Raw genomic sequence first — 26,387 nt, forward strand, 5'->3', positions numbered from 1 at the left:
GGGGGGGGACATGATTACAGTGAATGTGGGAGCAATGTGAAGGTTAAGTGTTGTAATTGGTGGGAGGGGAACATGATTACAGTGAATGTGGGAGCAATGTGAAGGTTAAGTGTTGTAATTGGTGGGAGGGGAACATGATTACAGTGAATGTGGGAGCAATGTGAAGGTTACGTGTTGTAATTGGTGGGGGGGGGAACATGATTACAGTGAATGTGGGAGCAATGTGAAGGTTACGTGCTGTAATTGGTGGGGGGGGGAACATGATTACAGTGAATGTGGGAGCAATGTGAAGGTTAAGTGTTGTAATTGGTGGGAGGGGAACATGATTACAGTGAATGTGGGAGCAATGTGAAGGTTACGTGCTGTAATTGGTGGGAGGGGAACATGATTACAGTGAATGTGGGAGCAATGTGAAGGTTACGTGTTGTAATTGGTGGGGGGGGGGGGGGGGGGGAACACAGCGCAGCATTTGGTGGATGCCAGGTGCAGAGAGAGAGAGAGAGAGGCTCAGGAGAGGTTCACAGATATGAAACCAGTCATGATGTATCATATGCAGAGGCGGTAAGACAGATTGGTTGGCGCTACAGTGTGGAATGATGGGAGTTTACATGGACGCTCCTGTATAAAGTGGACCTTCTGTCTGACTGGTGCTTCTGCTGGTCCTGGTATTGTTTTCGAGACCTGTTCCTGAAATCTTCAAGCTCAAGAATGTGAAGTGTCAAAGGAAACTTTGATAATGAAGTTGATAAGTTGACGTCACAGCTTTTATTGGTAAGGTTATCAATATGACTTGGGTTGTGAAAAGCAGAAATGTCAGGTTGAAGGTTATTGTGGAAACAACAAAAAGAGATATTGGTGGGTAGCGTTTTTTGGGGGGGAGATGGTGTGGTAGAAGTTAAGTAGGGATTTATTTTATTCATATTGTTGTATAGAATTGTGTACGTCATGATTAATTTTACATTCCAGCACAGTAGGTGGCGGCATGAACTTTAAACGTTTGTTTGCGGATCACCATGAAATCATCAAAGCTGCAAGCAGAATAATTCCGCCTTCTTCTTTTGACGGACGCATGACAGAGCCATTTCGGGAGATTTGTACGGCCTTTTTCTGCTGTGTCGCAGCACGCACAGCGACAGCAAATATAAGTCCACCAAGAGCACAGCCACAAGTCGTTTCCAACGGGAACACATGAGTCATAGTGGGCAGAACACGGAAGTGGGTGGGCAGAGCCAAGCACATGTTAGCGAGATCCTATTGGCCGCGTTCTAGCATTGATCTGCATATTTCCGTTAGGGAACGCCTCCTTTGTGCAGTGCGCATGTGCGTTAACTCAATTCGACTTTGCACTCCTTCTAAACAACGATTTAAAAATAAAAATAAACTTTTGCAATGTGTAAAGTCTACAAAACGTAATAAATGATGTTCATAACATATGATAGTTTTGAGAACAGAAAGCTGTATTGAGATCAAATGTTTAATCGATGAGAAAATGTGTAGAATATCGGCCAAAATCAATCTTCTGCCACTACCGGCCAGTGGGCTTCCTCCCACTACCATATTTGGGAGTGGAAACGCCGAAGCCGGATGCTTCAAATGTATACATCCGGTGAAGAAAAAAAAGATCTGTATCCTTGTTCTATATATGTGACGTCAGGATCTTTTCCGTTGAGAACGGCCATTTTCTCTCTCCGGATTTAACAGATATGGCTGACTATTCAAACGTGGCTCCGCCGTCGGGAAATGGCGCAGGAATGAACGACGCTTTTAAAGACGCACTTCAGCGAGCTAGACAGGTAAACAAAACAAAAAAAGATAAAATAATAAATTTAACATTTACTAGCTAAAAGGCGTCGAAATTGATAGTCGTCAAAGCAATTAACTCTAGTCCAAAAACCTTTCAGCTCGGGAACTTACCAACGAACCGATATGCGGCCTTCGGGAAGTTGGTTGTCGGAACAAAGCCAAAGAAATGTAGTTAACTGTATTTAATCTGTTAATTAACCAGGTATTACTAGCTAATTTAGCTATCTGGTTCAACGTGATTTCGTTCGTCTTTGAATTGATCAACTAACTACCTACTGTACATGTTGATAGCATTTTCTATAAGGGGGAAGGGGGTTGTAAAATCTTATTAACAAAACTGTAAACCAAGTTAGCTACCATAACCATATTCCCTTTTTTTGAAAGTCTCCATTGTATTGGTAAGAAATGCTGTTGAATTCAGTGGAGTGTGATTTTTGTGTAAAATGAATCACAAAACTCATCCCATGCCCTCATAACTCTGCGTAGTTAGGTAAGTTGCGCGGAGTTAACTAGCTAGTATATGCAAGTTTTGGCTAACCTAATTTTGAAAACCAGTTAACTAAAGAAGTTGTGTTGGTGTTGTCGAGGAGCCTAGTTAAGATTCCGCTGGAACTGAGTGTTGTTTTTTGTGTGTTTCCAGATTGCGGCTAAGATTGGGGGGGACGGCGTCCCCTCCGCGGCGCCCTCAGGCAGTGAGTTTGGCTATGGAGGCCAGAAGCGACCCCTTGAAGATGCCGGTGAGTACGATAGGCTACCCCCCCCCCCACTCATTTCATACGGTAGGCTACCCCCCCCCCACTCATTTCATACGGTAGGCTACCCCCCCCACTCATTTCATACGGTAGGCTACCCCCCCCACTCATTTCATACGGTAGGCTACCCCCCCCACTCATTTCATACGGTAGTCTACCCTCCCCCACTCATTTCATACGGTAGGCTACCCCCCCACTCATTTCATACGGTAGGCTACCCCCCCACCCCACTCATTTCATACGGTAGTCTACCCCCCCCCACTCATTTCATACGGTAGGCTACCCCCCCCACTCATTTCATACGGTAGGCTACCCCCCCCACTCATTTCATACGGTAGTCTACCCTCCCCCACTCATTTCATACGGTAGGCTACCCCCCCACTCATTTCATACGGTAGGCTACCCCCACCCCACTCATTTCATACGGTAGTCTACCCCCACCCCACTCATTTCATACGGTAGTCTACCCCCACCCCACTCATTTCATACGGTAGGCTACCCCCACCCCACTCATTTCATACGGTAGGCTACCCCCACCCCACTCATTTCATACGGTAGGCTACCCCCCCACTCATTTCATACGGTAGGCTACCCCCCCACTCATTTCATACGGTAGGCTACCCCCACCCCACTCATTTCATACGGTAGGCTACCCCCACCCCACTCATTTCATACGGTAGGCTACCCCCACCCCACTCATTTCATACGGTAGGCTACCCCCACCCCACTCATTTCATACCTCCATATCTATATTGATCCATCACTTGCCTGTCTGATTGTGCTTTTGCCAATTCTATTGTCAAGACAGTTGGTGTGTAGAAGTAAACCAAACACATGGTTCAGTACATATTGCTGTTTTGGGGTCTTTTGCTACAGAGGGAACATTTTGTTTAAGAAAATACATTGTTAGTTATTCCCTTTTCCATATATGAGTCATATAATGTTTGAAGAGAACACTATTCCTGAAAAACATACACAAGGGTCACTGCGAACAAGACAGGATCATGAAACAAGTAATAAAACCACTAATATACTGATCGACAAGGATTGTCACACATATGCATAGTTAATCTTTTTAAATGAGAAATCAAATCATTCTATTGGTCACATTCACATATTTAGCAGATGTTATTGTAGGTGTAGGGAAATGCTTGTGTTCCTAGCTCAAACTGTGCAGTGATATCTAACAATTCACACCAATACACAAATCTAAAAGTAAAAGAATGGAAAGAATAAATATTAGGATGAACAATGTATGAGTGGCATTGACTAAATAGAGTAGAATAGTGTTTACATATGTAAACATTATGTATGTTAACATTAAGTGACTAGAGTTCCATTATTAAAGTGGCCAGTGATTCCATGTCTGTGTATATAGGGCAGCAGCCTCTAATGTGCAGAGTTGAGTAACCAGGTGATGGCTACTTAACAGTCTGATGGCCTTGAGATAGAAGCTGTTTTTCACTCTCTCCCAGCTTTTATGCACCTGTACTGACCTCGCCTTCTGGATGGTAGCGGGGTGAACAGGCTGTGGCTCGGGTGGTTGTTGTCCTTGATGATCTTTTTGGTTTATGTGAGATTGGGTGCCGCAGGTGACCGCGAGGGCAGGTAGTTTGCTCCCGGTGAAGTGTTGGCCAGACCGCACCACCCTCTGGAGAGCCCTGCGGTTGCGGATGGTGCAATTGCTATTTCAGGCGGTGATACAGCCCGACAGGATGCTCGCAGTTGTGCATCTGTAAAAGTTTGTCAGGGTTGTAGGTGACAAACCACATTTCTTAAGCCTCCTGAAGTCAACGATCAGCTTCGTTTTGTTGAGGGAGAGGTTATTTTCCTGGCACTACACCACCAGGGCCCTCACCACCTCCCTGTAGGCTCTCGTCATTGTTGGTAATCAGGCTGTTGTGTCGTCTGCAACCTTGATGATTGAGTTGGAGGCGTGCGTGATCACGCAGTCGTGGCTAAACAGGGAGTTAAGAAGGGGGCTGAGAACGCACCCTTGTGGGGCCCCTGTGTTGAGGATCAGCGAAGTGGAGATGTTGTTATCTACCTTGACCACCTGGGGAAGGCCCGTTAGGAAGTCCAGGAACCAATTGCAAAGGGCCGGGTTCAGACCCAGAGTCCCGAGCTTAATGATGACCTTGGAGGGTACTATGGTGTTGAATGCTGAGCTGTAGTCAATGAACCGCATTCTGACGTAGGTATTCCTCTTGTCTTTTTGGGATGGGGCAGGGCAATGTCTGTGGATCTATTGAGGCGGTAAGGAAATTGAAGTGAGTCTAGGGTGTCAGGTAGAGGTGATATGATCCTTAACTAGCCTCAACGCACTTCGTGATGACAGAAGTGAGTGCTATGGTGCGATAGTCATTTCGTTATCTTTGCCTTCTTGGGTACAGGAACAATAGTGGACATCTTGAAGCATGTGGGGACAGCAGACTGGGATAGGGAGAGATTGAATATGTCCGTAAATACTTCAGCCAGCTGGTCTGCACATGCTCTGAGGACGCGGCTTGGATTGCAGGCTGGGCCAGCAGCCCTGCGAGGGTTAACACGCTTAAATGTCTTACTCACGTTGACCACGGAGAACTAGAGCCCACAATTCTTGGTAGCAGGCCGCGTTGGTGGCACTGTGTTATCCTCAAAGTGGACGCGTTCTGTTTTTGATTTTTTTTTAATGGTTACTGTGAGAACAACATCCCCTAAACACTTCCTGATGAACTCAGTCACTGTGTCCGTGTCAATGTTATTCTCAGAGGCTACCCGGAACACATCCAACTCCGCGTGATCAAAACAATCTGGAAGCAGGGATTCTGACCAGCGTTGAATAGTAGTTTTTCATGAAGTATACACTCCGCCTTCTTCCCGGAGAGTTCTATATTCCTGTCTGTGCGATGTACTGAGAACCCAGCTGGCTGTATGGATGGGGACTGTATATCCCAAGAGCCATGTTTCCGTGAAACCGTGTATGTTACAGTCCCTGATGTCTCTCCGGAAGGAGATCCTTGCCCTGAGCTCGTCTACTTTATTATCCAGAGACTGAACATTTAGAGTGTAATATATTCAGAAGTGGTGGATGGTGTGCACGCCTCCTGAGTCGGACTAGAAGTCCACTCCGAATACCTCTTCTCCGCCGGCGGCGTCTTGGAGCAGCCTCTGGTTTAAGTTAAATTGCCCTCGGAGGTACAAACAAAGGATCCAATTCAGGACAGTTGTAATGCTGGTGCGTTACCGCCTCTCGAATATCCTGAAGTTATTTCCGGATGTATGTAATAACACAAACGTTCTGGGCTAATAATGTAACAAAAAACACTTAAAACAAACAACAAAAAACGCTGTGAAGTTGCTTAGGAGCTAGAAGCAGCGCTGCCATCTTACCCAAAATCCAGATACTTCGAAGGGATTCCTTACATTGAAACTAGTTCAGTGGAGTTTGCCCATCTCTGCTGTTGTGGTAGTCAGATATATAAAATACTTATATATATATATATATATATATATATATATATTTAAAAAAAATTGCCTATGGGAAGGGATGAGCTCTGCTTTCTCAGGCCCTTTCTAGAAATAACCATTAGGCATTTAAGCCAAACAGTTGTTTAAACCGCGTGGTTCTGTATTTATATAGAATAGGCATTGTGTATAGTTGGACGTGGGATATATACTGATGGCCGACGGGGCGACGCAGTCCGCTTAGTGACGGGGCGACGCAGTCCGCTTAGTGACGGGGCGACGCAGTCCGCTTAGCGACGGGGCGACGCAGTCCGCTTAGCGACGGGGCGACGCAGTCCGCTTAGCGACGGGGCGACGCAGTCCGCTTAGAAAGGATTTCCTGACTTTGATTAAATTTTTTTTTTTTTTACTTTGTAATTCGTTGCTGTTAACAGACTTGCCACAAAATGCCTGACTTGGTTTAGTTCTATATTCCTTTTTTAGGCAGGATAAAATCCCATGTCGTTGTATTCAGATATGGCCTGTTTTGTTCTTCAGCAATGATCTGTTTAAATTCTATGGCTTGAAAGCTTTGCATTTAGCCGGGGGATTTTCACCTGTCATAAACCGGGAACCCTTGCTTTTGCCCTTTAAAAAAAATTATATATATTCAGTAGTTATGTTTCTAGAAAATACTATTTCTATACCATGTCGCACAGGTAGTGATGTGATGTCAAAAGGCCATTTTTCTTTCCAGAAGTATGAGCCCTCCCGAACTCTGCGGATCGTTGACAGGGCTTTAACTCTCTGTCTTCATCTCTATAAACAACCGTCTCCTCTTCTCCTTACAGACCAACCAGAGACCAAGAAGGTGGCACCTAACGACTGTGAGTAATCTGTTAAGCCCAGGGACCTCACAGTACCACATTATCACCGTACTTCGGTACGCGATATGACATTTTATTCAGATGTATCGCGATTCGATGTTCCAGACATCTTGTTCACCATGTGTCTGCTGCAGAGGGACAAAGGGAGAGACAATGAGAAAACAACAAGCTTTGACCAGTCATGGAACTAAAAGTGCTGAAAACAAACTGGCTTCCTATTTATATAAAACAAGGAAAAATGCTAGTTTTCTGGTGCAGCAAACTAGCGACAAAATGATATTGTCAAAAATAATATCCTGTTAAGTGAATATCGATTGTTGTCCCCTTATCTCTAGCTCGCTGTTAAAGGACAGGTGTAGGGTGTCCTATCTAGACTAACCATTTTTAAGTGTTTTTAGTGATTCAGTCTTTGGTAGCAGGATTACAAGATTGTGTTATATTTATCCACCAAATGGATGTTTTATTTAATAGAGTAAGGTTCTTAGGTCTCTCTCTCTTGATGTCTGTGAGTTCTGCTATACTCACAGACATCATTCAAACAGTTTCAGAAACTTCAGTGTTTTCTATCCAAATCTACTAATAATATGCAAATATTTGACTCTGGGCCCGAGTATTAGGCAGTTTACTCTGGGCACGCTTTTCATCCGAAATCGAAAATACTGCCCCCTATACCCCAAAAAGTTAACTAACAGTGTATTATTATTTTTTTTAAATAAAAAAATAGGTATTAGGTAAACTTTTTATTTCTTAACAGTAGCGAGGCTATATACAGGAGGTACCGGTACAATGTGCTGGGGCACGGGTTAGTTGAGGTAATATGTACATGTAGGTATAGTTAAAGTGACTATGTATAGTGTGAGAGTCCTTTAGGTGCCTTTTTGCAAACTCCAAGCAGGCTGTCATGTGCCTTTTACTGAGGAGTGGCTTCCGTCTGGCCACTCTACCATAAAGGCCTGATTGGTGGAAGGCTGCAGAGATGGTTGTCCTTCTGGAAGGTTCTCCCATCTCCACAGAGGAACTCTGGAGGTCTGTCAGAGTGACCAGCGGGTTCATGGTCACCTCCCATCATGTCTAATCAATTTAATTAACCACAGGTTAAGTTGTAGAAACATCTCAAGGATGATCAATAGAAACAGGATGCACCTGAGCTCAATTTCAAGTCTCATATTAAAGGGTCTCAATATTTATGTAAATAAGGTATTTCAGTTTATTTATTAGAAATTAGCTAGAATTTCTAAACATGTTTTTGCTTTGGCATTATGGGGTATTGTGTGTAGATTGTGGGTTTTGTTTTATCCATTTTAGAACAAGGATGTAACGTAACAAAATGTGTTAAAAGTCGAGGGGTTCGACTGCACCGCATAGTGAGCAATATGTCCGGAACGTCAAATTGCAATAGAATCACAGTTTGGAATCGCAATACGTCCGTATCGACACCTAAATATCATGATAATATCTTGTTGTGAGGTACATGACCATTCCTTGCCTTACTACATAGTGAATAGGGTTTCTGTTGTTACACCTGGACAGGGTCCTATTTTCAGCTTCCTGTTCTACTTCCTGTCAGTTATGGTTATTTTACCTACAACACCAAATCAAATTTATTTATATAGCCCTTCGTACATCAGCTGAAATCTCAAAGTGCTGTACAGAAACCCAGCCTAAAACCCCAAACAGCAAGCAATGCAGGTGTAGAAGCACAGTGGCTAGGAAAAACTCCCTAGGAAAAACACCCTAGAAAGGCCAAAAACCTAGGAAGAAACCTAGAGAGGAACCAGGCTATGAGGGGTGGCCAGTCCTCTTCTGGCTGTGCCGGGTGGATATTATAACAGAACATGGCCAAGATGTTAAAATGTTCATAAATGACCAGCATGGTCAAACAATAATAATCATAGTAGTTGTCAAGGGTGCAACAAGCACGTCCGGTGAACAGGTCAGGGTTCCGTAGCCGCAGGCAGAACAGTTGAAACGGGAGCAGCAGCACGGCCAGGTGGACACCAGGGTGTTTCTTCATCAGTGGGTCCTCTATCTGATTTATTTTTTTTGTCTTTTGGTTTCCTCATTGCAGCGTTCTCAGCAGCGATGGGTATGGGAGGAATGGGAGGTGGAGGAATGGGAGGAATGGGAGGTGGAGGAATGGGAGGAATGGGAGGTGGAGGAGGATCACGGTCGTCGTCAGAGGAGTTCAAGGTTCCTGACGGGATGGTTGGATTCAGTAAGTACAAACTAGAGTCTTGCATGAGTTTTTTTTTAATTATTTTTTTTATGCCCAAACCCTACCCATTGCTCGCTATGTTTAGGCCCTACCCTGGTCTGATTCGCTTCTGCTAAATGTTAAGCTCGGAAACCTGAAATATTGGCATTTCCTTCCATTAGTAAATCTATTAGCTGCTCATCTCTTGTCATTTGCACCCAGCTCGGCTCTGGGTCTGAGTATCCATAGCAACGGGTCCGGTTGGGCCTGCTCAGAACTCCCGACAACTCGAGGAACATTTTTCTTTTTCTTTTTTTTCTTCTTCTGTGAAATAATCTAGGTCTCATGTTTTGACCTAACTTCCCCTTAACCCAAATGTAATTTAATATCAGGGGTCTGTTGGCTAGCAGAGCTTTAACACACACACACACACACACACACACACCCCGTGCGGATGGATGTTGGGGGTTGACAAATCTTCTCTAACCCCAGTTATTGGAAGAGGAGGAGAACAGATATCCCGTATGCAACAAGAGTCGGGCTGCAAAATTCAGATCGCCCCCGGTAAGGTTTCCTGTACATACTGATCTCATTTCCTGTAATAATGTTTACCATTTAGCAGGCACTCTTTTCTCCATATAACCTTGTGTTGTTTGTTACACCGACCTGTAAACTAAGGCCCACAGTGTGTTTCCAGGTCATTAGACTCGTGACCCCTTGTCATGATTGGTTCATTTTAACTGTCCTGTTAATCTCTCTGTGTTGTAGACAGTGGAGGAATGCCTGATAGGTCGGTGACACTGACCGGATCCCCAGACTCCATACAGTACGTATAGTTCTCCTGTTGTCTCTCCTCCTCTGTTCTCCCAGCCCCTCTGTTCTCCCCGCCCCTCTGTTCTCCCCGCCCCTCTGTTCTCCCCGCCCCTCTGTTCTCCCCGCCCCTCTGTTCTCCCCGCCCCTCTGTTCTCCCCGCCCCTCTGTTCTCCCCGCCCCTCTGTTCTCCTCGCCCCTCTGTTCTCCTCGCCCCTCTGTTCTCCTCGCCCCTCTGTTCTCCTCGCCCCTCTGTTCTCCCCGCCCCTCTGTTCTCCCCGCCCCTCTGTTCTCCCCGCCCCTCTGTTCTCCCCGCCCCTCTGTTCTCCCCGCCCCTCTGTTCTCCCCGCCCCTCTGTTCTCCTCGCCCCTCTGTTCTCCTCGCCCCTCTGTTCTCCCGCCCCTCTGTTCTCCCGCCCTCTGTTCTCCCGCCCCTCTGTCCTCCAGCCCCTCTGTTCTCCCCGCCCCTCTGTCCTCCAGCCCCCCCGCCCCTCTGTTCTCCCAGCCCCTCTGTCCTCCAGCCCCCCCCGCCCCTCTGTTCTCCCAGCCCCTCTGTCCTCCAGCCCCCCCAGCCCCTCTGTTCTCCCAGCCCCCCCGCCCCTCTGTTCTCCCAGCCCCCCCGCCCCTCTGTTCTCCCAGCCACTCTGTCCTCCAGCCCCCCCGCCCCTCTGTTCTCCCAGCCCCTCTGTCCTCCAGCCCCCCCGCCCCTCTGTTCTCCCAGCCCCCCCGCCCCTCTGTTCTCCCCGCCCCTCTGTCCTCCCAGCCCCCCCGCCCCTCTGTTCTCCCAGCCCCTCTGTCCTCCAGCCCCTCTGTCCTCCAGCCCCTCTGGTGACATTACATTAGTTGATAGTTCCACTGCCGTAGTTGTGTCCCTCTTCAGACACCGTAGCTGACTGTCTTTGCCCCTGATGTGGTGTTACCTGGCTGTGTCTTTTGTAGTAGGGCCCATAGTCCCACTGTCCATGCAGATGGTTTTGTAGTAAGGCCCATAGTCCCACTGTCCATGCAGATGGTTTTGTAGTAGGGCCCATAGTCCCACTGTCCATGCAGATGGTTTTGTAGTAAGGCCCATAGTCCCACTGTCCATGCAGATGGTTTTGTAGTAGGGCCCATAGTCCCACTGTCCATGCAGATGGTTTTGTAGTAGGGCCCATAGTCCCACTGTCCATGCAGATGTTTTTTTTGTCCCCAACCAGAGCTGCCAAGAGGCTGCTGACAGAGATCGTTGATAAGGGTCGTCCTGCACCAGCCTTCCACCACAACGACGCCGGCGGCCCCGGTATGTCTGTTCAGGAGATGCTGGTCCCTGCCTCCAAGGCTGGCCTGGTCATCGGGAAGGGAGGAGAGACCATCAAACAGTTGCAGGAGAGAGCCGGAGTCAAGATGGTGATGATCCAGGAAGGACCTCAAAACACTGGAGCAGACAAACCTCTACGCATCTCTGGAGAACCTTTTAAAGTCCAGGTGAGTGGTGCAGAGAGGACTGGTGTTAGTGGTGCAGAGAGGACTGGTGTTAGTGGTGCAGAGAGGACTGGTGTTAGTGGTGCAGAGAGGACTGGTGTTAGTGGTGCAGAGAGGACTGGTGTTAGTGGTGCAGAGAGGACTGGTGTTAGTGGTGCAGAGAGGACTGGTGTTAGTGGTGCAGAGAGGACTGGTGTTAGTGGTGCAGAGAGGACTGGTGTTAGTGGTGCAGAGAGGACTGGTGTTAGTGGTGCAGAGAGGACTGGTGTTAGTGGTGCAGAGAGGACTGGTGTTAGTGGTGCAGAGAGGACTGGTGTTAGTGGTGCAGAGAGGACTGGTGTTAGTGGTGCAGAGAGGACTGGTGTTAGTGGTGCAGAGAGGACTGGTGTTAGTGGTGCAGAGAGGACTGTATGCCCGTCGACCAGTTTGGGGGGAGCCTGGCGGATGCCCGTCGACCGGTTTGGGGGGAGCCTGGCGGATGCCCGTCGACCGGTTTGGGGGGAGCCTGGCGGATGCCCGTCGACCGGTTTGGGGGGAGCCTGGCGGATGCCTGTATGGCTGCGTTTACACAAGCAGCTCAATTCTAATCTCATGCCACTAATTAGGAAAACACTTGTTGAGCTACCCATGATACCTGACTGGTGCTGTCACCTGAACAAGGTACCTGTATACTGTCATGTTGACTGGTCTCGTCTCTGCTCCTTCAGCAAGCCAAAGACATGGTGATGGAGCTGATCAGAGAACAGGGCTTCAGGGAGCAGAGAGGAGAGTACGGCTCCAGGATGGGAGGAGGAGGAGGCGGCGGTGGTGGAGGAGGAGGAGGAGAGGGCCTGGATGTAAGTCTACAGTAACATTCACACTGTCTTCACTGCCACATAATGTATTCAGTAGACTCTGCGACTCAACCAGCAGCACTGCCGGTATTAAGCTTGCAGCGTCTCGCCGTTTTTCAGTACAAACGTCAGTTTGTAAAGATTGGACCTGCCGTCTGTGTTGGGAGGGGACTATGTGACGGCATGCTTTATTTTTAATGTGTCCGTTTATCTGAAGGCGTTGGACTTGACTTTTAGCCAGTGCTCGGTTTCCTGTTTGCGATGAAAATTAGATTTTAGAAATGTTAGAATTTTTTTAATTATGCTTTTTTTTTCCTACAACGGCCCCGAGGATGTAACATGTGTTTTTCCCAGAACACCACACTGAGAGAAGGTTCACTAAGTGTGTCGTTGAGGCGTAGTGTTGATACTGATAGGATGGAACGAAAAGGGATCGCTGCTCTCAGATCAGCTTTCACCGTTCAAATCTGACCTTTTAACATTTACAATTATTTCACATCAACTGACAATGGATCAGCTGCTAGAGAGAGAGATTACCAGCTATGGCTGCAAGTAATGAGGTGGCTTATTCTAATGCTTATGCCCTATAATAATGCACTAAATCCCTGATTTGGCCCGTCATTGTGTTCACGTTAGGATACACATCATGAGATTGAGACTAATTACAGATATTAGCCTACAAGTAACAAAATAGAACTCAATTGAATGAATATGAAATGTATTTCGATATGATTGAAATAGGAATATATAGCTCACTGTGTATTTTAATGCAGTCATCTCGGTTTGTATTTGAAGCGTATTATTTATTTTTTTAATGTTTTTTTTGTTTGTTTATCAATTGCGAAGACATTGGCTTACTATGTTCTGCTGTTATCGCTGGTCACAGACAGAGTCCCATGGTTCAGCCCTGTTTATCGGCCATCTGATATGTGTAAAGTGACGCACAAGCTACTAAAAGCATCTAACGATGCACTTAGTTGTTCTAGAGTGGTCTGATGCAGGAGTTAGATTACGAGTGTTTTTTCAGTGCGAAGTTGACCATGGTTTTGGTTAACGGCTTGGGAGATTTTAATGATGCTCTTACGAAGTTTGAAACGATTAACTTAGCCTTAAGATGCTTTTTGGGGAAACTGGTCCCTGCCTGTTCTCCCTCCCTCAGGTTCCTGTCCCCAGGTTTTATTTACCTACTAACCTGGCCTGTGTCCTCCCTCCCTCCCTCAGGTTCCTGTCCCCAGGTTTTATTTGCCTACTAACCTGGCCTGTGTCCTCCCTCCCTCCCTCCCTCCCTCCCTCCCTCCCTCCCTCCCTCCCTCCCTCCCTCCCTCCCTCCCTCAGGTTCCTGTCCCCAGGTTTTATTTACATACTAACCTGGCCTGTGTTCTCCCTCGGGTTCCTGTCTCCAGGTTTTATTTGCCTACTAACCTGGCCTGTGTCCTCCCTCCCTCCTTCCCTCCCTCCCTCAGGTTCCTGTCCCCAGGTTTTATTTACCTACTAACCTGGCCTGTGTCCTCCCTCCCTCCCTCAGGTTCCTGTCCCCAGGTTTGCGGTAGGAATCGTGATCGGGAGAAACGGAGAGATGATCAAGAAGATCCAGAGCGACACAGGAGTCAGGATCCAGTTCAAACCAGGTGAGACGTCACTGACTGACAGTCTGTGCTTGTAAAGTGGAAGTTGGTTCAGTCGCAGGTCTCCAACCCTGTTCCTGGAGATCTACTGTCCTGTAGGTTCAGCCCAACCCTGTTCCTGGAGATCTACTGTCCTCTAGGTTCAGTCCAACCCTGTTCCTGGAGATCTACTGTCCTCTAGGTTCAGTCCAACCCTGTTCCTGGAGATCTACTGTCCTCTAGGTTCAGTCCAACCCTGTTCCTGGAGATCTACTGTCCTCTAGGTTCAGTCCAACCCTGTTCCTGGAGATCTACTGTCCTCTAGGTTCAGTCCAACCCTGTTCCTGGAGATCTACTGTCCTCTAGGTTCAGTCCAACCCTGTTCCTGGAGATCTACTGTCCTCTAGGTTCAGTCCAACCCTGTTCCTGGAGATCTACTGTCCTCTAGGTTCAGTCCAACCCTGTTCCTGGAGATCTACTGTCCTCTAGGTTCAGTCCAACCCTGTTCCTGGAGATCTACTGTCCTCTAGGTTCAGTTCAACCCTGTTCCTGGAGATCTACTGTCCTCTAGGTTCAGTCCAACCCTGTTCCTGGAGATCTACTGTCCTGTAGGTTTTCAGCCCAACCCTGTTCCTGGAGATCTACTGTCCTGTAGGTTTTCAGCCCAACCCTGTTCCTGGAGATCTACTGTCCTGTAGGTTTTCAGCCCAACCCTGTTCCTGGAGATCTACTGTCCTGTAGGTTTTCAGCCCAACCCTGTTCCTGGAGATCTACCGTCCTGTAGCCGTTAGCCTACTGAGCTGTGATCTGCTGGCAGCGTCCCCTAGCCGGCCGGCAGCGTCCCCTAGCCGGCCGGCAGCGTCCCCTAGCCAGCCGTTAGCCTTCTCATCTGCACTGTGGTATCAGAATACTACTTTGTATTGTTAGCTTGGCGTGGTATTTCATCCTTAGTATTGACAACCACACTGTGAAAATAAGCACGTTTTCGTGCAGTTTACAGATTGTCAGTGTGTTGCCGTGCGACAAACTATTCAACTTTTATGGCCCTCAAAATTTTTCATCCGTCCGCTTTGACCCGACCTCGACCATGTTCAAGCCACCTGGGCCGTTATAATGTACTGTCAACCCATCACAAGTTCTGCTGCTTTCATGGAGACGCGCAGGGGATTTTAGTCGGACCCAGTTTCAATGTACAGTTAAGTGTCTCACTAGAGGGGAGACTTTACTGACAGTGCAGCTTACCGGGATTGAATTGCCTGTCCTTAGTCTAACAATGGAAAGTACCAGAAACTAAACCCTTTACGGCTGGGGGGGGGCTAAGGGAAATGCTGACATTTCTTAATCTCCTTTTCTCTCTTCTCTCCCTTCCTCCCTTTCTCCAGATGACGGCACTACCCCGGAGAGGATAGCCCAGATCATAGGTCCTCCAGACCAGTCCCAGCATGCAGCAGAGATCATCACTGACCTTCTGAGGAGTGTTCAGCAGGGAGGGCCGGGCGGTCCTAACGGAGGGGGCAGGGGGAGAGGCAGGGGAGGTAACGGGGGGGGTAACTGGAACATGGGTCCTCCTGGTGGACTGCAGGAGTTCACCTTCACCGTCCCTACCATGAAGACTGGACTCATCATCGGGAAAGGTAGATGAACTTAGATTAAGCTAGAGACACCTATGGGCTTTATAGGACCCTGTTATACCTTCCTGTTTTACCTTCCTGTTTTTAAAGATTGGAAGACTTGACATAACATATGATACTTTCATACAGAAGGTAGAACACACACACACACACACACACACACACACACACACACACACAGCTAAAACACTACTACACAGGCCTCGAACCAGGGTTGTAGTCATTTAAACTTAGTCCTTAACTGGAGTACTACAACACTGCCAAAATCTGATGCAGCCTAGTCCATTAGATGCTTGTGAGTACCGGCGATACATGTTTCACAATAAATTTAACCAACTTAGAGGAAAGATGGTTTGCTAGTTTTGAAGCATGCCTGCTTCAGTGAGAATATTGTGACTAATATAGTTGTTAATTGTGGGCAGCTGTGCCTCCCTCCCAGCTCTCTCTGTAGTAGAGGGTATGTTACCACAGCTGTCCCATAGCAAAGCAGAGGGTTTCTGTCCCGCTACCCAAAGTACCAGTGGCGGGTTCGTTCCCCTTCTCACACCCATCCCATGTCTACGTCTTGATCTCCTTCTGGAATGGGATTTTTCCTTATTTTTTTTTTAATTGAATCGTCCATTGTTATAAAAAATAGTAACTGAATCTACGTCTCCTAGAAAACATTCAGGGTTTTCTTACATTTCCATGTTGTCCTGATCATTTCTCTGTAGTTAGTCCTAACCTATTCCGTTCTCTGTCACCTCTGTAGGAGGAGAGACCATCAAGGGCATCAGCCAGCAATCTGGGGCTCGTATTGAGCTTCAGAGAAACCCTCCACCCAACTCCGACCCCAACATTAAAATGTTCACCGTCCGAGGATCACACCAACAGATAGACTACGCACGGCAGCTGGTGGAGGAGAAGATCGGGGTGAGTGGTTTTCACTGTTTTCACTGTTTTCACTGTGTCTGTAGTAGAAATCCTACATATCAATGTGATGCTCAGTCACTGGACGCTGGTGTAGAAGTTTAGTTTAACTAGTAGTAGTAGTGGCTGGTCGGGGAGTACTAAGCCTAGTTTAACTAGTAGTAGTAGTGGCTGGTCGGGGAGTACTAAGCCTAGTTTAACTAGTAGTAGTAGTGGTGGTGGTGGTGGGTCGGGGAGCACTAAGCCTAGTTTAACTAGTAGTAGTAGTGGTGGCTGGTCGGGGAGCACTAAGCCTAGTTTAACTAGTAGTAGTAGTGGCTGGTCAGGGAGCACTAAGCCTAGTTTAACTAGTAGTAGTAGTGGTGGCTGGTCGGGGAGCACTAAGCCTCGTTTAACTAGTAGTAGTAGTAGTGGTGGCTGGTCGGGGAGCACTAAGCCTAGTTTAACTAGTAGTAGTGGTGGCTGGTCGGGGAGCACTAAGCCTAGTTTAACTAGTAATGGTGGCTGGTCGGGGAGCACTAATCCTAGTTTAACTAGTAGTAGTGGCTGGTCGGGGAGCACTAAGCCTAGTTTAACTAGTAGTAGTAGTGGTGGCTGGTCGGGGAGCACTAAGACTAGTTTAACTAGTAGTAGTAGTAGTAGTGGTGGCTGGTCGGGGAGCACTAAGCCTAGTTTAACTAGTAGTAGTGGCTGGTCGGGGAGAACTAAGCCTAGTTTAACTAGTAGTAGTGGCTGGTCGGGGAGCACTAAGCCTAGTTTAACTAGTAGTAGTAGTAGTAGTAGTGGCTGGTCGGGGAGCACTAAGCCTAGTTTAACTAGTAGTAGTAGTGGCTGGTCGGGGAGCACTAAGCCTAGTTTAACTAGTAGTAGTAGTGGCTGGTCGGGGAGCACTAAGCCTAGTTTAACTAGTAGTAGTCGTGGTGGCTGGTCGGGGAGCACTAAGACTAGTTTAACTAGTAGTGGCTGGTCGGGGAGCACTAAGCCTAGTTTAACTAGTAGTGGTGGCTGGTCGGGGAGCACTAAGCCTAGTTTAACTAGTAGTGGTGGCTGGTCGGGGAGCACTAAGCCTTGTTTAACTAGTAGTAGTAGTAGTGGTGGCTGGTCGGGGAGCACTAAGCCTAGTTTAACTAGTAGTGGTGGCTGTCGGGGAGCACTAAGCCTAGTTTAACTAGTAGTGGTGGCTGGTCGGGGAGCACTAAGCCTTGTTTAACTAGTAGTAGTAGTAGTGGTGGCTGGTCGGGGAGCACTAAGCCTAGTTTATCTAGTAGTGGTGGCTGGTCGGGAGCACTAAGCCTAGTTTAACTAGTAGTAGTGGCTGGTCGGGGAGAACTAAGCCTAGTTTAATTAGTAGTAGTAGTAGTGGCTGGTCGGGGAGTACTAAGCCTAGTTTAACTAGTAGTAGTAGTGGCTGGTCGGGGAGCACTAAGCCTGGTTTAACTAGTAGTAGTAGTGGCTGTTCGGGGAGCACTAAGCCTAGTTTAACTAGTAGTAGTGGTGGTGGGTCGGGGAGCACTAAGCCTAGTTTAACTAGTAGTAGTAGTAGTAGTAGTGGCTGGTCGGGGAGCACTAAGCCTAGTTTAACTAGTAGTAGTAGTGGTAGTGGTGGCTGGTCGGGGAGCACTAAGCCTAGTTTAACTAGTAGTAGTGGTGGCTGGTCGGGGAGCACTAAGCCTAGTTTAACTAGTAGTAGTAGTGGCTGGTCGGGGAGCACTAAGCCTCTAATCAACTGTCTGGTTCTAGAGGTTCTAACTGGTATCTCAGTCTAGGACATTGACACCCCTGTCCGTCTCTCCAGGGTCCAGTCAGTCCAATGGGTGGTCCTCACGGCCCACCAGGCCCCCACGGAGGTCCCTCTCCCCACGGGCCCCCCGGCCCACCTGGACCCCCTGCTCAAATGGGCCCTTACAACCCCGGCCCCTACAACCAGGGACCCCCAGGACCACAGTAAGAGAACTTCTACTGGCGGCTCGCGCTTCTACTGGCGGCTCGCGCTTCTACGGGCGGCTCGCCCTTCTACGGGCGGCACGCCCTTCTACTTTCCTACTTACATATCTCGGTTGATCTTAAGTTAATTTTAGATCATTTGCACATGATTCATTAACGATAAAATCGGAGTGGAAAGCAATATTTTCTTTCTATCTAAATGATTGAGTTAAACAGCCCGACAAAGGCTTGTAATGGTTCTCTACTTCTTCTCTCAGTGGTCCTCCTGCTCCCTACCAGCCTCAGGGTTGGGACAACGGATTCCCCCACTGGCAGCAGGGACAGCCGGATCCTGGTAAGATTTTATAGCCTGATGATGGTGCTGGTTTGAGCACTTTGTACCCATTGGGTTTTTGTACAGTTCTGCTGTGTGAATACATGTACTGGTTAAAATAGATGTTAAACAAAATGGCCCTTTTCCTAGAGAAGACATTTGCTAGTGTGCTTTAGCCCTTAGCTTTAGCCCTTAGCATGTTGATTTGCACCATTTTCTGTGTTAAAAGGCCATAAGATAAATCAGATTTAACCTGTTTCTAGGATTATGCAACCGGAGAGAGATCTAACGTTTGTATTGGTTGTAGGTAAAGCTGCAGCTGACGCCAACGCGGCGGCCTGGGCGGCGTATTACTCCCAGTACCAGCAGCAACCCCAGGCCCCCATGACGCCGACCGGCGGCGCCCCCGGTAACACACAGGCCAACGGGCAAGGTAGCTACCACCACCTCCGATCTCTACCGCTGCCTGTTGCTTTCTGCTGGGGTGTGGTTCGCTAGGAACCAAATGGAGAGGGACCTACCTCAATTTGTCCTTTTGGAAGCTTTGCGTAGTGTCCCGTGTCCCAAATCTGTCTGGCCTACTACTTACTAAAACTATATACTGTGTTCTAATCATACTGCATACTATTTACAACGTACTGTTTGAGTAGAAAGATATGCAGTAAGCAACACATATCAACATACCACTCGTTCATACTGAGAAGGCGTCATCGAATACGCAATCGCACTTGTCCCTCGGACATTGATTAATAAAAAATAAAAAAATTTGTCGAGCTTGTTTGTCCCCTATTCTGATTTTATCAAATGTTGTCGCGCACACGTTTGGGGGTTGAAGTTAGTTGTCATCTGATTACATAGTGTCTATCTTGACTGCATCAAACGCGTAGAGAGCTAGCCAGCGAGGCTAAGTGAGACTACAGTTAACTAAACTACCTGTTGGCTCTTGGTGATGTAGCCTGTCCTTCTCGTTGAAACTTTTTTTTATTTCTGTCATTTTTTAATGCCGTCTTCCATTGACTAAGATACCTCTTAGTAACTTGTCAAACGGAGACGCTCTATAACTGTAGCTTCGTGCCGGTTTGATGACACCGAGAACAAGGCTTCACGTACTCTTCTCGTGTAACGCAAGACCAGCAGTAGCAAAAAATAATAACATTTCTCTCTTTCTCCTCGGGAAGCACGATGTAGTCCATCTGCCTTGTATGTTTTTTTCTTTTCTTGTCGCTTTAATGGAAACCCTGTTAATGTGCTTAACCTGTTGAGGATCTTATCCCGATCTTATCCCGGTATTGGGATTCATTGTCATGTGACCATGGCGGGGAATTCAAAACTGCAAGAGTAATCATTTCAAAAAATCAAATAATCAACTATTTTCCTCCATTTGAAAGATATATCTCCTAAATCTAACCACGCTGTCCGATTTTCAGAGGCATTACGGAGAATGCATAAAGTTAGGTTATGTGAGGAGAGTACATTGACAATAGCTGCGTGTAATGTTTAGCCAATTCAAAGAAGGGCATCAACAGACAGAAAACTAGCTAGAATTATGCACTTACCTTTGACAATCTGCATCAGATGACACTCATAGGACATTATGTTATACAATACATGCATTTTTAGTTCCATCAAGTTCATATTTATATCCAAAAACAGCATTTACAGTCGCGGTGAAATTCAGAATTTTTTTCGGCTCGAATGCACCCAGTGAATCCAGCATTACAAATCACGGAATTACTATTCGAAAACATTGGTAAATTATAATATTGTCATTCAAAGAATAATATATTATCATCTCGTAATTGCTACCGAAGGGCCAGATCTCAAAATAACTTTACTGGGAAATCACATTTTGTATAAACTGGGTACTATGCTAACAACAATAAGCTATATGCTAAGCTAAGCTAAGCTATACCGTTAGCATTAGCATCATCTAATATCGATAATAACATTCTAAATATCCCCTTACCTTTGATTATCTCCATCAGAAGGCGCTGCCAGAGATCCCAGGTCCAGAACAAATGTGGTTTCTTTTGACAAAGTTCATAATTTATGTCCAAATAGTTAGCGTTCAGTAGGCTCCCACAAAATGAGGTGGGCAGTGTAAAGTCACGTCGAAAAACTAAAGAAAACCTAGTAAATAATCTATTTACGTTTGTTTAAACATGTCAAACGTTGTTTAGCACTAATCTTTTGTTCCATTTTTAACGTGAAACATCAGTAAACATCAGTAATATTTTCACACAACCTATCAAGTGTCTAGAATAAACGATAATGACAAAGGCACTCTTCTCAGATTCATGCGCAGGCGCAAAAAATGAAGTGATGACGTGTCAACTTGTAAGCTTTCTAATTCGGTGTGTATTTATCACAGATGCTTCAAACAACTTTCTAAAGATCGTTGACATCTAGTGGAAGCAGTAGGAGTTGCGAACTGAATCCTTTCTCACTGTGGTATCTTTAAAACAATGACACTAAATAGTACAGCCACAAAATTCTCATTTTTTTTAATCTATTTTTCTCAGGTTTCTGCCTGCAATATGAGTTTTGTTATACTTACAGACACCATTCAAACTGTTTTAGAAAATTCAGAGTGTTTTCTATCCGAATGTGTTAATAATATGCATATCCTAGCTTCTGAGTTGGTGTAGGAGGCAGTTAAAAATGGGCACATATTTTTTTCAAAATTCTCAATACTGCCCCCGTGGCCCGTAGAGGTTAAACGTTAAGTATTTTGCCATTCGTCACCCGTAGTATTAACATAAATCAATGTTTTGCTAAAGTAAAGCGGCTTGAGTTTGATCTTTTTTTTTTTTTTGCAGGACTAACCAGGGATCAGTGTTTTACACAGCCACTGTGCTTTGAAAGTCTTCAGTCCGTTTTTTTCACCCGTTGTGTGTCTGGTGAATGTCGGCGTGATTAGCTGGTCACGGTGACCAGCTGTGGTTGCGTTACACTACTGTAATGTTTATAGCCCATGCTGTTTAGACCGCTGTTTGTCTACCCGTCAGTCTTATGTTCCACAGACGGGGTCCAGGTTATCCAGGGAATACAGAGGATCTTTCTTTCAAGAGTAAATCACCAGCCGTATGGATTTGTTATAGGGCCCATAGCGATTTTTCTGTGGGTCAATTGAGCTGAATCAGTGTTTTGTGTTCTAATTTCAGGGCAACAACCACAGGACTACACTAAGGCCTGGGAAGAATACTACAAGAAACAAGGTGAGAACCTACAAATATCAGCCTTCCCTGTAGCTCAGTTGGTAGAGCATGGTGTTTGCAACGCCAGGGTTGTGGGTTCGATTCCCACGGGGGGCCAGCACAGGAAAAAAAAATGTATGAAATGTATGCATTCACTACTGTAAGTCGCTCTGGATAAGAGCGTCTGCTAAATGACTAAAATGTAAATGTAAAAAAAATGAAACTTAAGTTTATATTTAGTTGAGTTAGGCCAGCTGTCATTGGTCATGTTGTGGGCAGCTGTGCCACCCCTCCCAGCTCTCTCTGTAGTAGAGGGTCTGTTACCACAGCTGTCCCAGAGCAAAGCAGAGGGTTTCTGTCCCGCTACCCAAAGTACAAGGGGCGGGTTCGTTCCCCTTCTCACACTCACTAGAAAATATAAACGCAACAATTTCAAAAATAGTGTTACAGTTCATGTAAGGAAAGCATTCAATTAAAATAAATGATTCACTCATCTATTATCACATGACTGAGTTCAGATATGCCTCTGTTGGTCACAGATGCCTTAAGAAAAAAGTTTTTTTAAAGGTAGGGGGTGTGGATCAGAAAACCAGTCAGTATCTGGTGTGACCATCATTTGCCTCACGCAGCTCGACGCATCTCCTTCACGTAGAGTTGATCAGGATGTTGATTGTGGCCTGTGGGATGTTGTCCCACTCCTTGACGATGGCTGTGTGAAGTAGCTGGATATTGGGGGGAGAACTGGAACATGCTGTCGATCCAGAACATTCTCAATAGGTGACATGTCTGGTGAGTACGCAGGCCACGGAAGAACTGGGACATTTTTTAACTTCCAGGAATTGTGTACAGATCCTTGCGACATGGGGCCGTGTATTATCATGCTGAAACATGAAGTGATGGCGATGGATGAATGGCATGACAACGAGCCTTAGGATCTCGTCACGGTATTTCTGTACATTCAAATTGCTATGGATAAGATTTTAACTGTGTTAGTTGTCCGTAGCTTATGCCTGCCGATACTATAACCCCACCGCCACCATGGGGCACTCTGTTCACAACGTTGACATCAGCAAACCGCACGCCCAAACGACGCCGTACACTTGGTCTGCGGTTGTGAGGCCGGTTGGATGTACTGCCAAATTCTCTGAAAACGACGTTGGAGGCGGCTTATGGTAGAGAAATGAACAAAATTATCTGGCAACAGCCCTGGTGGACATTCCTATAGTCAGCGTGCCAATTCCTCACTCCCTGAACTTGAGACATCTGTTCAAAATGGCACATTTTCTTTTTTGAATTGTCCCAAGCACAAGGTGCACCTGTGTAATGATTATACTGTTTACTCAGCTTGTTGAAATGCCACATCTGTCAGGTGGATGGATTATCTTGGCAAAGGAGAAATGTTAACTAACAGGGATATAAACGAAATTCACTTTTTTTTGCTTATGGATAATGTAGGTGTTTTATTTTATTTCAGCTCATTAAACATGGGACCGACACTTTACATGTTGTGTTTTTTAAAAGATTTTTTTTGTTCAGTGTTTCACACCTCCTCCAGTACCGTTTTCCTCCAGAAGTAGTTCAGCTCCTCAACTATTCGTTAAATGATCTCCTCTGGTCCAATTTGGTTGCCTTGGGTACAGATTATAATCCCAAAGTTTTAACATTGACTATTAGTCAATTCTTATTGTTTCTGTTTTAATCCTTATTGACATTAACATTAACCTTGTCATTTGTCCCCCTTAAATCATATTGAATTAGTGTTAACGCTGTTACCAACCTCCCCCAGGTCAAGCTGCTCCCCAGGCAGCAGCAGCAGCAGCAGCAGGTGGTCAGCCAGGTGGTCAACCAGGTGGTCAGCCAGACTACAGTGCTGCCTGGGCAGAGTACTACCGCCAACAAGCTGCGTACTACGGACAGGGAAGCCCACAGGCCATGGGAGCCCAGCCACAAGCACCTCAGGTACTCCACCAATAAGACCTATACCGTCCACCTGTACCCCCCCCCCTCGTTCGAACGTCTCGACTATCGATTTCTATTTACTGTATTGTCCCATTTTCATTTGTCAGAGCTATTTTTGATGCTTGTGCTGTGACTTTTTTTTAACCCTAATTTCCCCAGCTGTGTTTTCTAAAGCGTCTTATCTGTGGCCCTGACCCACTTCCTTCCTCTAGGTGTTTTAGGGGAGAGGAGTCGTCGGAAGAAGAAACTAACGCTACTTTTCCCTCCTTTTAAACAGGGTTAATATTATATATATACACATACATATACAGTCCAGTCAAATGTTTTGACACACCTATTCATTCGTGTTCTTTATTATTTATTTTTTATTTTTTTACCATTGTAGAATAATAGTGAAGACTTCAAAACTATGAAATAACGCATATGGAATCATGTAGTAACCCAAAAAATATATTTGCCTTGATGACAGCTTTGCACATTCTTGGCATTCTCTCAACCAGCTTCACCTGGAATGCTTTTCCAATAGTCTTGAAGGAATTCCCACATATGCTGAGCACTTGTTGGCTGCTTTTCCTTCACTCTGCGTTCCAACTCATCCCAAACCATCTCAATTTAGTTGAGGTCAGGGGTGATTGTGGAGGCCAAGTCATCTGATGCAGCACTCCATCACTCTCCTTCTTGGTCAAATAGCCCTTACACAGCCTGGAGGTGTGTTGGGTCATTGTCCTGTTGAAAAACAAATGATAGTCCCACTAAGCGCAAACCAGATGGGATGACTTATCGCTGCAGAATGCTGTGGTAGCCATGCTGGTTAAGTGTGCCTTGAATTCTAAATAAATCACAGACAGTGTCACCAGCAAACCACCCCCACACCATCACACCACCTCCTCCATGCTTCACGGTGGGAACCACACATGCGGAGATAATCTGTTCACTGCGGTTGGAACCTAAAATCTCAAATTTAGACTCATCAGACCAAAGGACAGATTTCCACCTGTCTAATGTCCATTGCTCGTGTTTCTTGGCCCAAGCAAGTCTCTTGTTCTTATTGGTGTCCTTTAGTAGTGGTTTCTTTGTAGCAATTTGACCATGAAGGACTGATTTACACAGTCTCCTCTGAACAGTTGATGTTAAGATGAGTCTGTTACTTGAACTCTGAAGCATTTATTTGGGCTGCAATTTCTGAGGCTGGTATCTCTAATGAACTTATCCTCTGCAGCAGAGGTAACTCTGGGTCTTCCTTTCCTGTGGTGGTCCTCATGAGAGCTAGTTTCATCATAGCGCTTGATGGTTTTTGCGACTGCACTTCAAATAATGGACTTTCTTATTTGAGCTATTCTTGCCATATTATGGACTCAGCCCTGTTTGGTAAAAGACCTGTTTACCACCCCTACTTTATCACAACACAACCGATTGGCTCAAATGAATTAAGAAGGAAAGAAATTCCATAAATTAACTTTTAACAAGGCACACCTGTTAACTGAAATGCATTCCAGGTGACTACCTCATGAAGCTGGTTGAGAGAATGCCAAGAGTGTGCAACACTGTCAAGGCAAAGGGTGGCTACTTTGAAGAATCTCAAATATATAAAATATATTTTGATTTGTTTAACACTTTTTTTTTTTTGGTTACTACGTGATTCCATATGTGTTATTTCATAGTTTTGATGTCTTCACTATTATTCTACAATGTAGAAAATAGTACAAAATAAAGAATGAGTAGGTGTATCCAAACTTCTGACTGGTACTTCCTGTACAAATATGTGTGTGTATATATACATAGGTATCTGGAGAGAGAAGCTCTGTCCGTGTGTTCTGCTGTTAACATGGCCTGTATGTTCTATGTATTCTGCACAGGGCCAGTAATGTGAAGTGGACATAAAGTAAATGCTACATTGTCGAAAAAACAAAAAAACAAACAAAAAGCCCTTTTTTGTTAAATGTGTTGGATGGTGCAGATGACGTCTTGATGAAGACCTTAATTTCCTTCTTCTTGGTTGGTTGGTTGGTTAAAAATAAAAAGTGTTTCACAATAGATGTGATGACCACGAAATCTACCCGGAGACACGACACAAACACCACCACGTCCTTTGCTATTTATCTTTTTTTTTTTTTATGTTTTTTTTTTTCTTGTAAATGAACGTTTTTTTTTTTTTTTTTTAGTGAGGTAATATGGTGTTTCTATTCTTCTGTCATGTGGTTAGAGCTCCTGTTATTATCTTTAATCGTCTACCATGTGATATCAGCTCCATTTTTAAATAATATGCCTGTGTTTTGCAATAAACTAAAGTGAAACCTACTGTGTTGGTAAGTTGGGTCGGTAATAGATGTGACTAAATATGAACTCAACTTAAAAATCATGTACCTATTTTCTTTGTTTTGACGGTTATGGAAAATTGAAAAAAAACTAAATGCAGGGCCCTCACTTCTCTCTCTACTCTCGCTCTCCTTTGACTGTCAAAATGATTTTTTCTGACTGCCTGAAAGTTGTTGTCCTGTCTCTCTCTCTCTCCAACGGTCTACACATCTCCGGGTAAAAGTACGGTGGTTTATTTAGATGTGAGTTCATTGTTCTGCCTGTCTTTGACTGGGAGTCCGGTTTTCGGTGTTCCACAAGGTTCTGTTCTAGGACCAATTTTTTGAATTATTACTCTTGTCTTGACGCT

General features: G+C 45.7%; 1 protein-coding gene across 1 annotated transcript; it reads left to right on the forward strand.

Moving 5' to 3' along the window:
* Positions 1 to 1,648: 1,648 nt before the first annotated feature.
* Positions 1,649 to 26,020, forward strand: LOC115170229 (far upstream element-binding protein 1). Its single transcript, XM_029726625.1, has 17 exons — positions 1,649 to 1,793; positions 2,444 to 2,540; positions 6,833 to 6,868; positions 8,937 to 9,083; positions 9,555 to 9,626; positions 9,831 to 9,888; positions 11,068 to 11,335; positions 12,040 to 12,168; positions 13,691 to 13,793; positions 15,152 to 15,403; positions 16,152 to 16,312; positions 18,105 to 18,253; positions 18,511 to 18,587; positions 18,874 to 18,999; positions 21,731 to 21,784; positions 23,550 to 23,722; positions 25,579 to 26,020. Exons 1-17 carry the CDS (start codon positions 1,704 to 1,706, stop codon positions 25,585 to 25,587), a joined length of 2,001 nt encoding a protein of 666 aa, XP_029582485.1. The 5' UTR covers positions 1,649 to 1,703; the 3' UTR covers positions 25,588 to 26,020.
* Positions 26,021 to 26,387: the final 367 nt, after the last annotated feature.

This window comes from Salmo trutta, chromosome 31, assembly GCF_901001165.1.
Source record: "Salmo trutta chromosome 31, fSalTru1.1, whole genome shotgun sequence".
Lineage (NCBI taxonomy): Eukaryota > Metazoa > Chordata > Actinopteri > Salmoniformes > Salmonidae > Salmo > Salmo trutta.

Coding starts and splice junctions, on each gene's coding strand:
- LOC115170229 (XM_029726625.1), top strand. CDS start 1,704: ATGGCTGACTATTCAAACGTGGCTCCGCCGTCGGGAAATGGCGCAGGA. Junction 11,336..12,039: donor GAGAACCTTTTAAAGTCCAG/GTGAGTGGTGCA, acceptor CTGCTCCTTCAG/CAAGCCAAAGACATGGTGAT. Junction 21,785..23,549: donor AGAATACTACAAGAAACAAG/GTGAGAACCTAC, acceptor AACCTCCCCCAG/GTCAAGCTGCTCCCCAGGCA.